At 34.8% G+C, this 13,554-nt stretch overlaps 1 protein-coding gene across 1 annotated transcript in view; it reads left to right on the top strand.

Moving 5' to 3' along the window:
• Positions 1–13,301, top strand: part of CENPE (centromere protein E) — a 94,053-nt gene extending 80,752 nt beyond the window's left edge. Inside the window, exons 46-50 of the mRNA XM_025384835.1 lie at positions 3,620–3,732; positions 5,066–5,163; positions 8,134–8,317; positions 10,048–10,334; positions 12,790–13,301. Coding sequence (XP_025240620.1) covers positions 3,620–3,732; positions 5,066–5,163; positions 8,134–8,317; positions 10,048–10,334; positions 12,790–12,884 — 777 coding nt within the window. The 3' untranslated portion in view covers positions 12,885–13,301. The remainder of the gene's footprint in view (positions 1–3,619; positions 3,733–5,065; positions 5,164–8,133; positions 8,318–10,047; positions 10,335–12,789) is intronic.
• The last annotated feature ends 253 nt before the right edge of the window (positions 13,302–13,554 follow it).

Genomic DNA, 13,554 nt, shown 5'->3' with positions numbered 1-13,554 from the left:
AGAAGCAACTTAACTTATAAGTGAAATGTAGGAGCGTATTGTCATGTAAAATGTAATTTTTATTATGTTGGAAAAATAATTTTTAAAAGACATACATGTTTACAGTTTAAAGTGTATATTTTTTTCATTTTTCAAAAAAATTGCATATCAAAATATATAATACTGTTAGATAAGTATATTTTTAAATTCTTTTCTTTCTACTTACTGCCCCTGTTACTGAGTCCCACCTGATGTCCCATGGGCTGAATCTGACCTGTTTTGGGGGGAAAAACCATAATTTAAACGTTTTTCAACTTGAATGTCATTAGACAAACCACACACTCATTAATCACTACTCCCTTTTGGTTTAGTTCTAGCCACTTCTCACATTTCTTCTACTCGAGTCTGATCCGAATTGGCATATTTAAATTTGCTGTTCTGCTCCAGTGTCTTTTCATTCCAGTTAAAATTAGGAACACATCAAGAATGCCTGCTTTATTCATATTTAACATTGTTCTAAAAATTCTGGTCTATTCAGTGAGACATGAGTAGAGAGGCAAAAGAAAAAATTAATTTTTTTGACAATTATTGTTATAGCTAGAAACTAAAAAATTCAAGTATAAAGTTTTAGAATGTTGTAATTTTTTAATATTACAAATATTGATCACAATTTTTATTCATTCCACAAATATTTGCTGAGCACCATCTATGTGTCACTCACTGTTCTAGAGGCCAATGAAAAAACAAAGCCCATGCCAGCAAAGAACTTACATTCTAGTTGAAGGAGACAGAATATTAACTTAAAATGTAAAATATAGAAGGTATATTTTTATATATGTTACATATATTAAGAAGTATATTATATCTCAAGTGGTGAAAAGTGAAATGGAAAAAAATTAAGCCAGACAAGGGGGTACATGGTTCTGGGTGAAGGTGGACATGTGTGGGAAGGGAGATGATTGTATATAGAGGAGTTGAAGAATGTCACACCAGTAAGATGATCTGAAGGAAGTGATAGGGCAAACTGTGTGGCCAGGGAGAAATGTTCCAGGCAAAGGAAATAGCAAACTGAAAACAACAAGCAAGGTAGTGCATCCAGAGCAGAATGAGCAAGAGGATAAAGGTAGAAAATAAGGTGAGAGGTAGCCGAGGACCAGATCATAAAGGCCCTGTAAGCTATTTTCAGAACTCTCGTTTCTATTCTGGGAGAGATGGAAACAAAGGCTTCTCAATGGGAAAAGGATAGTCTGATCAATTAATGATGCTAGATAACTAAATATCCATCCACAAGCAAAAAAAAGACAAAGAACTTATACTTTTCACAAAAATTAACTCAAAATAGAGCATAGACATACATGTAAAATGCAAAACTAGAAAACTCAAGAAAGATGACATAGCAGTTCTAAGTGACCTTGGGTTTGGCGATTTTTTTAGATATAATACAAGAAGTACAATCCATAAAGAAAAAAAACTGGTAAGTTGGATTTTTTTTGAGACAAACTTCTGCTTTGCAAAAGACGCTGTCCAGAGAATAAAGAGAAGCCACAGACTGGCAGAAACTATATACAAAAGATGAATCTGGTGAAGGAATGTTATACAAAATAGACAAAGAACTCTTAAAACCAACAATAAGAAACAACCAGTCAATCTTTTAATTGGCGAAATACCCAGATGACAAATAACCATATGAAAAGATGCTTCGTATCATATGTCATTAGAGAATCACAAATTAAAATAATAGACAATTACAAACCTACCAGAATAGCCAAAATCCAAAACACCAAGAACACCAAATGCTGGTGTATGGAGCAGAAGGAATTCTTACTAATTGCTGGTGGACATGCAAAATGCTACAGCCACTGTGGAAGATGGTTTGGCAGTTTCTTACAAAACTAAGCATACTTGTATGATTGAGCAGTTGTATTCCTTGGTATTTACTCAGATGAGCTGAGAAAGTATGTACACACAAAAGGCCGCATGTGTATGTTAATAGCAGCTGTGTTCATAATTGCTAAGACTTAGACACACCCAAGCTGTCTTTCAGTGGGTAAATGGATAAACTGGTACATTCATACAATGGAATAGTTTTCAGCAATTAAATGAGAGGGCCGGGTGCAGTGACTCACGCCTGTAATCCCAGCACTTTGGGAGGCCAAGGCAGGCAGATCACCTGAGATCAGGATTTCAAGACCATCCTCCCCGACATGGCAAACCCTGTCTCTACTAAAAATACAAAAAAAGTAGCCAGGCATGGTGGTGAGTGCCTGTAATCCCACCTACTGAGGGGGCTGAGGCAGGAGAATCGCTTGAACCCAGGAGGCGAAGGTTGCAGTGAGCCAAGATCGCACCACTGCACCCCAGCCTAGGCTACAAGAGCAAAACTTTGTCTTAAAAAAAAAAAAAGAAAGGAATGATAGGACCTTTAGTACACATTGCTTAGTGGAAGAAGCCAATCTGAAAAGGCTACATACTGTATGATTTCAAGTATATGACATTTTTAGAAAGGCAAAACTAAGAGACAGTAAAAACAAAATAAACAGTTACCAGGGATAATGCAGAAGAGAGGGATGAATAGGCAGAGCACAGGGTTTTTTAGGACAGTGAAACTATTCTGTATGATACTGTAATGATGGACATGTGCCATTTTACATTTGTCAAAACCCACCTAATGAACAATACAAATAAACTGTCATGGAAATTATAGATCTTAATAATGTATCAATATTCATCACTTATAACATGTGCCATACTAATACATGATGTTAATATGGGGAAAAAGGAATAGGGAACACTGGGTATGTAGGAACTCCCAGTGTTTTCCATTCCATTTTTCTGGAAACTAAAACTGCTGCTGTCAAATATAGTGTTTTGTATCACTGGATGGAACTATGTTTCAATACAAAATATACCTAGTAATGCTCTGTTTTGTGGCTTGAATTTAGTTCTAGTTTGATGTTTACATCACTGCTCCAAAATCTTTTTGTTTCGTTTTCTGATTTACCTTTTTCCACTGGCCTTTTCATTATTTCCAACGTTTTTCATTTTGTAGGTATTTTCAATTGAAAAAAATGTATTTATTTTAAGAAATAAAAATCATGTTTCTTTTTTTTTTTTTTTTTTTTTTGAGACGGAGTCTTGCTCTGTCACCCAGGCTGGAGTGCAGTGGCCGGATCTCAGCTCACTGCAAGCTCCGCCTCCCGGGTTTATGCCATTTTCCTGCCTCAACCTCCCGAGTAGCTGGGACTACAGGCGCCCGGCACCTCGCCCGGCTAGTTTTTTGTATTTTTTAGTAGAGACAGGGTTTCACCGTGTTAGCCAGGATGGTCTCGATCTCCTGACCTCATGATCCGCCCGTCTCGGCCTCCCAAAGTGCTGGGATTACAGGCTTGAGCCACTGCGCCCGGCCAAAAATCATGTTTCTAATTGCGAAAATCGTGTTTCTAATTGCATATTAGCTTCAAATAGACTTCATATCAATATCTAGTTATTCAGTTAAAATTGATGCTTTTTGATATATTTGGAATTGTTTGCTATTTTAAAATGTCCTTAATTAGAGCAAAGACAGCTAACCATTCTTTAAAATTGGAGAAATTGAAGCTCCTCTAATAATTATTTTTATTTTCTCTAAAAAAAAAATTAGGACAAAGTTGCTTTAGGAGCTAAGCCGTATAAAGAAGAAATTGAAGATCTCAAAACGAAGCTTGTGAAAATAGACCTAGAGAAAATGAAAAATGCCAAAGAATTTGAAAAGGAGTACGTATTTGTCTTAATTTAATGTTATTTTAATAGCTTTTCTTCCTAAACTACATATACTTTTCATTAGTTAAATTTTTAAAATAAAAGTTATGAAAACATTGTTACTGCTCTTCTTTAAAAAGTATAAACATCCATAGATTTTAAGACTCAAAAAAAAAAATGAAATACGTTCTCACTTACTAATGCATCACCTTATACTGTTTATTCTCTCTGGTCCTCGCATTCATACTCAGTAAAGAAAGTTTTATATTAGAGGATTTGTTAAGATGCTTCCTGTCTTTTAACACTTTTCATTCTTCCTAAGGATCTTGAATAAATATTTAATGATTTCTTATTTTGCCCAGGAAGTAACTTGGAATTTTCATGCTCTCTAAGCAGCCTATTGGTTTTAGTGAAACATAAATCTATTAGATTCTCAATTATAAAAACAATTTTACTTGTAGAATAAGGTCAGCAGGGCCAGGTGCAGTGGCTCACGCCTGTAGTCCCAGTACTTTGGGAGGCCAAGGCAGGCAGATCACCTGAGGTCAGGAGTTTGAGACCAGCCTGGCCAATATGGTGAAACCCTGTCTCTACTAAAAATACAAAAATTAGTCGGGCATGGTGGCAGGTGCCTGTAACCGCAGCTACTCGGCAGGCTGAGGCAGGAGAATCGCTTGAACTCGGGAGGCAGAGGTTGCAATGAGCTGAGATTATGCCACTGCACTCCAGCCTGGGGTACAAGAGCGAGACTTCATCTCAAAAAAAAAAAAAAAAGAATAGGGTCAGCAGATACAGATACATTCATAGTCATTAAGAAAGGCAGAAAGTCATAATTTATCATTGCTGATTAATGCCTAAACTAGCAACTCTCATAAAATATCTCTTTCTACCAGAGAACAGTGATCAGAATTTGACCTTTGTAGCATCTTAGACCAGAGCTGCAGTCAGGGTTTGCTTTCCTGACCATATAGCAATAAAGCTGCACTTTCTCTTTCATGCTCCTTATACCTTCAAGATATTTCTAGGACCTCATGGTAAAAAATAATTAGGTAGTTATAATTTTGTTCAATATCCAATGAATTAGGCCTCCAGAAGCTTCAAAAGAACTGGGGTTTCTCAATATAAGAAAACCAGACTGTCCCTGCACCCAAGCAGAATGCTTCTAATTTGATGGCATTAATGCCATAAGGCACATGGCACCAGAGAGGTATCATGAGGGCTTATCTACTGCCACTTATGGGCATTACGTCAATGTGATGTATTAGAAAATCCTTCACAGCAGCTCTGTTTATTCTCCTGTAAAAAATTAGTTGCTGAACTTTTTACATCTTTTTATTGTTTTTGTTAGAATCAGTGCTACAAAAGCCACTGTAGAATATCAAAAGGAAGTTATACGGCTATTGAGAGAAAATCTCAGAAGAAGTCAACAGGCCCAAGATACCTCAAGTAAGTAGAAAATGCAGATATTTTCAGATCCTTTAAATTTTACTTCTCAACACACAACAGACTTTGAAGACTAATATTATGTAGTATGTGACAGTCGAGAATAAACAGAAGTTGACCACCAATATATTTTTAAATGAATTTATTGGAACCGTGTTTCCAAATATCTTGTGACATCTTAGTTTGTTGTAATCTTAGATGCTTATCCATTATAGATTCTTGAAAAATATTAACTCTGCTTTTGTATTGTCAAATCTTTGCCTATTAGTGAAGATACCTTCAGGCAATAAAGGAATGACTTATACTGTACTAATGTAGAATTATGCTTCCCAATAAAATGAAACACATCTTCATAGATTTTAAGTGTATACATTTCATAAGTTATAATTGGTGTGCAGTAAAAATAAATACTATTCTGTTTGTTCTTGAAACTAAAAATACCAAGTTAATATTTATTTGCAAAGGTCTTTGAAATTTATCTGAGATACGCTTTTTAGATCTGTTGGTCAAATTTCTCAATATATATGCAATCCTCAAACTACCTTTTTTCATATTCTGTCGGTCCCATTTGAAAAGAAAGAATGCTTTAACAGTACTTGAGATAGCTGTGCAGTAGAACAAGTACTGAACTAAGTCAGGTGCAGATCTCAATGGCTATGTGAAATCGTGGGGTTAGCACCTGATCTTCTAACTTATAGATGTATATATATATGCTTATATATATACTTATAGTATATATTTACAAGTATATGTGAGTGTATATACTATGTACTTATATGTATGTGTGAGTATATATACTTATATGTATATGTGAGTATATATATACTTAAATGTATATGTGAGTATACTTATATACTCATATACTTTTTTTATTTGGTTGTCTTTTTATTATTTAGTAAGAATTCTTTATGTATTTTGGATGCAGGTCACATACAAGATATATGATGGGACAATATTTTATCTCATTTCTGTGGTTGTCTTTTCACTTTCTTTTTTTGATATTGTTATACTTTATGTTCTAGGGTACATGGGCACAATGTGCAGGTTACATATGTATACGTGTGCCATGTTGGTGTGCTGCACCCATTAACTCATCATTTACATTAGGTATATCTCCTATTGCCTCCTTATATATACTTTTTTACAGGAGAATAAACAGAATGACTGTGAAGGATTTGCTAATATATACTTATATATATGCACACTTATATATACTCATAAGTGTATATATACACACACATATATACATATATACTTATATATACACCTATATATACTTATAAGCATATATATACTTACATATCCTTAAGTATATATACACACTTCTATATACCTGTAAGTACATATACACTTATATATGCACTTTTATATACACTTATACACTTTTATATACACTTATATACATATGTGTATATGTATTTATATGTGTATATGTACTTATAAGTGTGTATATGTGTGTATATATACTTATGTGTATGTATGTATATATGTATACATATACTTATAAGTGTATGTATGTATGTATGTATATATACTTATACATAAGTATACTTATAAGTATATATAGTGTATATGTAAGTATATGTATGTATAAGTATATACAAGTATATACATATATACATATGTAAGTATACATATTTGTGCATGCACATGTATATATAAGTGTATATACTTATAAATAAGCGTATATAATACAAGCAGATATCTTGTTTTGCTTAGTATTTGGAATTTTCAATGTGCAATATATATTACTTGTATATAATACATATTTACAGAATATATTGAATTCCATATATTACATGTTACAGGATATATATAAGTGTATGTACATATATATACACACGCGCACACATATATAGTTAAACGCACACATATATATGGACATGGTATATGCACATATTTTTGGCAGGTGGTAACACTTCAGTCATTATGGGGAAAGTAATTTTTAGAGCTCATGTAATAAGTGTCTTTTTTAAAAAAGCATATATACATATACACTTATTTATATGCATGCACGCACACACACACATACATAAAGATCAAACCAAAAGTTGTGGGTAAAAGCACATTGAAAATTTCAAATACTAAGCAAAACAAGATATCTGCTTGTTTTGCTTGTATTATTGTATCATTTCATAAAAAAAAAAAAAAGGTGCTAAAGGTGTTAAGGTGTTGTCTAGTACCTATTGTAGCTTAAACTTCCCTAGTGTCTGTTACAGGATAACCATAGCACCTACCAAGAAACTTAAAGAGCTAAAAACAGAAGTGAGGATTCTTTGTTTCAGAAGGTTGAGGATAATTATTGTTGATTTGTAGATGACTTTCAGGTACATAGTGTAGATGAATTCAAAATAAAATAGACATCAAGAATTGCCCTACACACACACACTATCCCTCTTTTGTGAATTCCCAGTGACCTAATGGATTAATCCACTTCATAACTATCTCACATTTTTATGCAACTTTGCCTACAATTTACAAAACAGTCTCTTTACACACATAGTGTAGAATATTTAATATGTGCTTCAATATTATCCTAACATATATTTAGTTAATAATATGTATTGAATATATATAATGCACTGAATGACGGGGTGGCCCTCTCACCCTACCTCACCTCCCCGCCATACATGCACTGTGTTGTAACAAGCCCTCCAGGGGAAAATATAGATCAACAAAGGACAGCTGTAAGTGGAGAGGATTGCTATTGCTGCAGTCCCCGTGAAAGATCTTGGTGATCGGGATATGTTAGTGAAATTGGTGGAGGGGGATTCTAGAGGCATAGAATTGATGGTTGGTCAAATAAACAGAGGGAGTATGGTAGAAGGCTGAAGTCAAGGGTGACTTCCAGGGAAACAAGACTTGAGGTGTTTTGGTCTCTATAATGGCTTATTGTACTTAATAGTATTTCTTTTATTTTGAACTTTGGAGACCATTAAAATTATCACCTATTTGTGTATTTTCCTCCCACAGTGATATCAGAACATACTGATTCTCAGCCTTCAAATAAACCCTTAACTTGTGGAGGTGGCAGCGGCATTGTACAAAACACAAAAGCTCTTATTTTGAAAAGTGAACATATAAGGCTAGAAAAGGAAATTTCTAAGTTAAAGCAGCAAAATGAACAGCTAATAAAGCAAAAGAATGACTTGTTAAGGTAAGATCTGCTTACATGATACAGATATTATGCTTATGGCTATTACATATATGTAGGGACATGGTATATGCACATATTTTTTGCAGGTGGTAACACTTCAGTCATTATGGGGACAGTAATTTTTAGAGCTCATGTAATAAGTGTCTTTTTTAAAAAATGAGAATATGGGTACACTATTCCAGTGTTTGCTGTCTATCAACTGACAATTCCTAACCAAGCCAAGAAACAGGGAAGAAACAAAGACCTTTGAGGGGGCAGCTGAAATACACCACAAGTCCATATACCCAAGCCAGTGAGGCTTTACTTAGGAACTCTTTACATCCATTATTGTAGGCTTTTTACTTTATAAACAGATCTAACAAATTATTTGGCTTCTAGCACAGTGGAAGATTAGAATCTTTTCCCCAAGCACTCTACTATGATACAGTAGGAAAAAAAAGGGTTAAATAATTTTACGAATGACTCTTTGCCATGAAAGCTATTAAAAAGGAAACAAAAACAAAAAGGAGATTATAAAAGGGTTGTATTATGAAAGAGAAATCCAACATTATCTAGGTGTTAGGGGTAGAGGGTTGGTTGATCAAGAAGCCAACAAACAGGCATACCTCGTTTTATTGCACTAATCTTTCTACTATATACACTGGGAACCCAAAAGATTTCTGCAGTTTGCTTTATTACAGTGATCTATAACCAAACCTGCAATATCTCCAAGGTATGCCTATATCAGAATACATATGAAAAATGAATGGGAATTAGGCTAGATGAGAGAAGAAGGGTAAGTTTTCTAGGCCAGGGGACAACGTGTTCATGGTCTTTGAGTGAAGAAGAATAACTAATTGGTGGAACTGAAAGACATCCAGTGTGGCCAGGGTGTAGAGAATGAGACAGAATAAAGTGCAAGACAAGGTGCCAGAGGTAAATGGATTCAGATTACATGGGCCCCTATAGTTCATTTTGAAGAATGTGGAGTGGTATCCTAAATGTAATGGCAGGATTACCTGCACTGGAGGGTTTTAAGCTAGTGCCCTGATGAGATCTTATAGCATGTTTGGCTGCTAGAGCATTATGGAGGGACCCAATCTTAGAATGTGTTTATGGTAATTCAGGCAAAACATAATTTTAGCATGGACTAGCTTGGCTCCAATAGGGATAAAAACAAGGAAGTGAATTTGATAGATAGGATGAGATTGTATCAAGAGACTTGGATGACTGTTAAAATGAAAGAGAGTGAGGTCTCTAGGATTGTTTCCCAGGTTTGTCTCTGGAGGAACTGGATAAATGCTGGTGGCATCTTCTGTAAGAAGCAGCACTGTAACTAGAAAAGCACAGTGTAATCTTTCTTTTACAGTAAGAAAGGTACATCAAAGATTCATCTATCCAGGAGACTAATTTATCAAATTATTGTGGCAAAGCATCAATAGATAAGCCACTCTGGATTATATCATTGATTTATTTGAAAACCTAATGTTGTACTTAGAGCTTTCTTTTCAAGACTCCATGATCATGGAAACTTACTACATTATTCAATTGATATAGATCCATTTTGTTTTCTGAACTTTGGAAATAGTCAAAACAGGAAGCATGAGGTTGAAATTAAAATGTAAATGTGATAAAATGGTGTATTTGATGTTATATATATTTCATCACAATTTAATTTTTAAATATAAATGTGAATACATCTTAAGAATCAAGAAGTCTTACAGTGTCTCTTTTTTTCCCCCACATTTAAGCAATAATCAGCATCTTTCCAATGAGGTCAAAACTTGGAAGGAAAGAACACTTAAAAGAGAGGCTTACAAACAAGTAACTTGTGAGAATTCTCCGAAGTCTCCTAAAGTGACTGGAACAGCTTCTAAAAAGAAACAAAATACACCCTCTCAATGCAAGGAACGGAATTTACATGATCCTACGCCAAAGGAATCACCAAAATCTTGGTTTTTTGATAGCCGATCAAAGTCTTTACCATCACCTCATCCAGTTCGCTATTTTGATAACTCAAATTTAGGTCTTTGTCCAGGTAAGTAAATATACTGGTTACTTTAAAATCAGAAGGTAACAGTTGGAACTTACTAGTCGATTAGTGATTTGGTCAAGTAAGCTACAATGTCAGGCTTCATTTGCTGACTCTGTGTAAGAAAGTTGGTTTCTCCAAGGCATAGCAATGAAGTGCAATTCACTTTTATCCCAAGTGAAGTCTTCAGTCTACCCTTTAAGCCCTTAGTTTTGTCCAAAGAGAGGCAAGCAACTTTCGCAAGGACATGAAGATACTACCCTAAAAAGCAACTTTTACTGAAAAGTCTTATCAATTCAATGGACCAGAATATCCAATAGCATTACATTTACTTTACCCAAGCCAGATAATAGATGAATCATTTACTTATTCATTTATTCAATCAGCAAAATTGTTTTGAGCCCTTTCTATGTGTTAAGGATTAGATCCTGATGGCACATTGATAAGCAAAACCAGACGTGGTCCCTCCCTTCATAGAGCTTAGTTCTGATGGAAGATACAGACAGTAATCAAGTGGTTTAAAAAAAAAAAAAAAAAAAAGTGAAATTCAAGCCGTGCAACTACAAAAGACTATGAGGAATATAATAAGTATTTGAGGAATATTGAGGAAGGAAACTGAGATCAGATCTAAAAGGTTAACATGAGTTATCTTAACAAAGAGCAGAGGTAAAAGCATCTCAGGCAGATGGAACAGCAACAGCGTTAGGGTAGGTGGGAACATGACCAGGGAAAGAGTTGAAAGAAATGTGGTGTGGTCAGAGCACGGTGAGTACAAGCTTGTGTGGGTGAAGTCAGTGAGGCCAAAGGGAGAATTAAGAGCCAGAAATGCTGGACTTTTATAAATTATATAAAGGAATTTTTTCATTTATTGTGTAGAGGAAGACTTTGAAAGATCTTAAGCAATGGCAGGAGAATGTGAGTCACACATTTTGAAAACATCACCTCGTCTCTAAGGTGACCAGCAAATAGTAGGAGCAAGAGTTTGACAGTTGTCTAAATAAGACATGATGGTAGTGTGGACTTGGAGTAGAGATGGAGAGAAGTAGACCGACAGGAGAGATTTTGGAGTAAAATCAGCAACACCAGGCACCTGATTGAACAAAGGAGTGGGGAGGTATCAAGGATCACCCCCAGCTCTGCATGGAGGTTGTCCACAGAAGTGGGGGGACTTGCAGGAGAAACTGTAACATGGCATTTCTTGTAGTCTTTCTCACCACGTAGCATCTATTGTGCACAGCCCTTTGCGACAGTGTATCTGCCTACCCTACCAGAGGTACCCTGTTATGCAACTGTAGAAATCTAAAGCAACAAAATTGTACACTAAGAAAGGCAGTTGCCAAATCATTTAAAACCTTTAGCAATATTTGCCAGAGTTTATAAACCTCTACTTTGTGATTAAGAAAAAATCTATCCATTCTCATCAACTATATCAAAATTAGATCAAGTTGACAGTCTAAAAGTGTTCTTAGGGAGATAGGTAGGCACAGAAACATTTGGAATAAGAAAAGTTTGAAATATTCTCTTCATGAAATAGTATTTAACAAACATTTAAGGACTTCTATTAGCTAGCTAACACTTGCATGGAACTGTCTCGCTATGTTGCCCAGGCTGTCCTTGAACTCCTAGGTTCAAGCAATCATAAGCATCAAGGACTACAGGTGCATGCTACCGCACCCAGCTGTAATCACCTTTTGGTTTTGTCTGCTGGTGCCAGAGGTGTATGCATAATGTGAATTCATCAAACTGCAAATAAAAGTGTTTGAGTCCTTTTTTAATATATGGATCTCTCTGGTACTGTTTTTAGATAAATAAAAGAGTAGCCTAGAAGAATACATAAATCAAAAACTGACCAATTCAGAATTAAATGAGATAGTCCCAGCTTGAATTAATACCAGTCTTTTAAAAAGTAAATGTGAGTTTTTACTTTTAATTATAAAAGGTAATCTAAATTACCTTAACAGACTAAGGTAATTGCTAAGACCAGTTATACTAGATTTACTTTTATAAATATAATAATTATAAAATAAATATTGTTTATAAGCAAATAGATGCAGCTAAAGTCCTTTTTAAAGGCTCACAGAAAGCTTTCCAAAGATGACTAAATATTCTCTAAAATACTATTTGTTTAGCACACCATTTATTTTGAGAAACAGGACGAAAGAAAACTCAATCAGTCCATGTTTGATTCACTTTGAATTTCAAATTGAAGAATTCCAAATAAAACTTTATTATCTCTCAGTTTAACTATGGTTTGTCTAATAGTTTGTTTTAGGACAAAATGGGGAGTCAACTTCTCCAACTCTAAGGTGAAATACACCGTCTTCATGACCAAACATGATGAACCATGTTGCCCTTTTTCATTGTTCACATCTCTCCTGTCGTAACATCCTTTCCACTTCCAGCTGTGCTTGGTTCTTGTGTATTTTTGTAATAGGATGAATGTTTCCATTTTCTTTCTCAGAGGTACAAAATGCAGGAGCAGAGAGCGTGGATTCTCAGCCAGGTCCTTGGCACGCCTCCTCAGGAAAAGATGTGCCTGAGTGCAAAACTCAGTAGACTCCTCTTCGTCACTTCTCTGGAGGTCCAGCATTCCTTGTTTGGAAATGACTTTGTTTATGTGTCTGTCCCTGGTAATGATGTCGTAGTGCAGCTTAATTTCAATTCAGGCTTTACTTTGCCACTAGAGTTGAAATATAAGGGAACAGGAAATGAATGCATTGTGGTAATTTAGAATGGTGATAGCAATACCTTCTTCTTCTTGCATATGGTAATACTTTTAAAAGTTGAATTGTTTTATTTATTTGTATATTTTATAAAGAATAAAGTTATTGAAAGGAATGTAAAGTTACCTACATGACTTAGCATATTCCAAAGCATAACACATACATTAATATAAAACATTTTATTAACAAAATTGTAAACATTTTTAATACCTTACACATTCAATAAATGTTTAGTAGTTCTGAATCACCACTTTTCTATGCAATGTTAATGGTTTCTTGGTGAGGTAGTCTCTCTTGTTGACTCAATATTTTGCTATGAAAATACACACAAGCTTTCTGGATTTAAATTCTTAAAGGATAGCGGAGGCTATGTCCTCTTAACTTTCCAGTTCTAACATTCCTTTTGCTGTAATAACCACAGAAGTTCCTTCTCACATTCCTGGTAACCTACCTATCCCAATCCCTATACAAACTCTCTAAATTGGTTGGTTTATTATTAGATT

Source organism: Theropithecus gelada, chromosome 5 (genome assembly GCF_003255815.1).
Source record: "Theropithecus gelada isolate Dixy chromosome 5, Tgel_1.0, whole genome shotgun sequence".
Classification (NCBI taxonomy): domain Eukaryota; kingdom Metazoa; phylum Chordata; class Mammalia; order Primates; family Cercopithecidae; genus Theropithecus; species Theropithecus gelada.
Note: the sequence above shows the minus strand (reverse complement) of the source record. Positions and strands in the feature narration are given on the sequence as shown.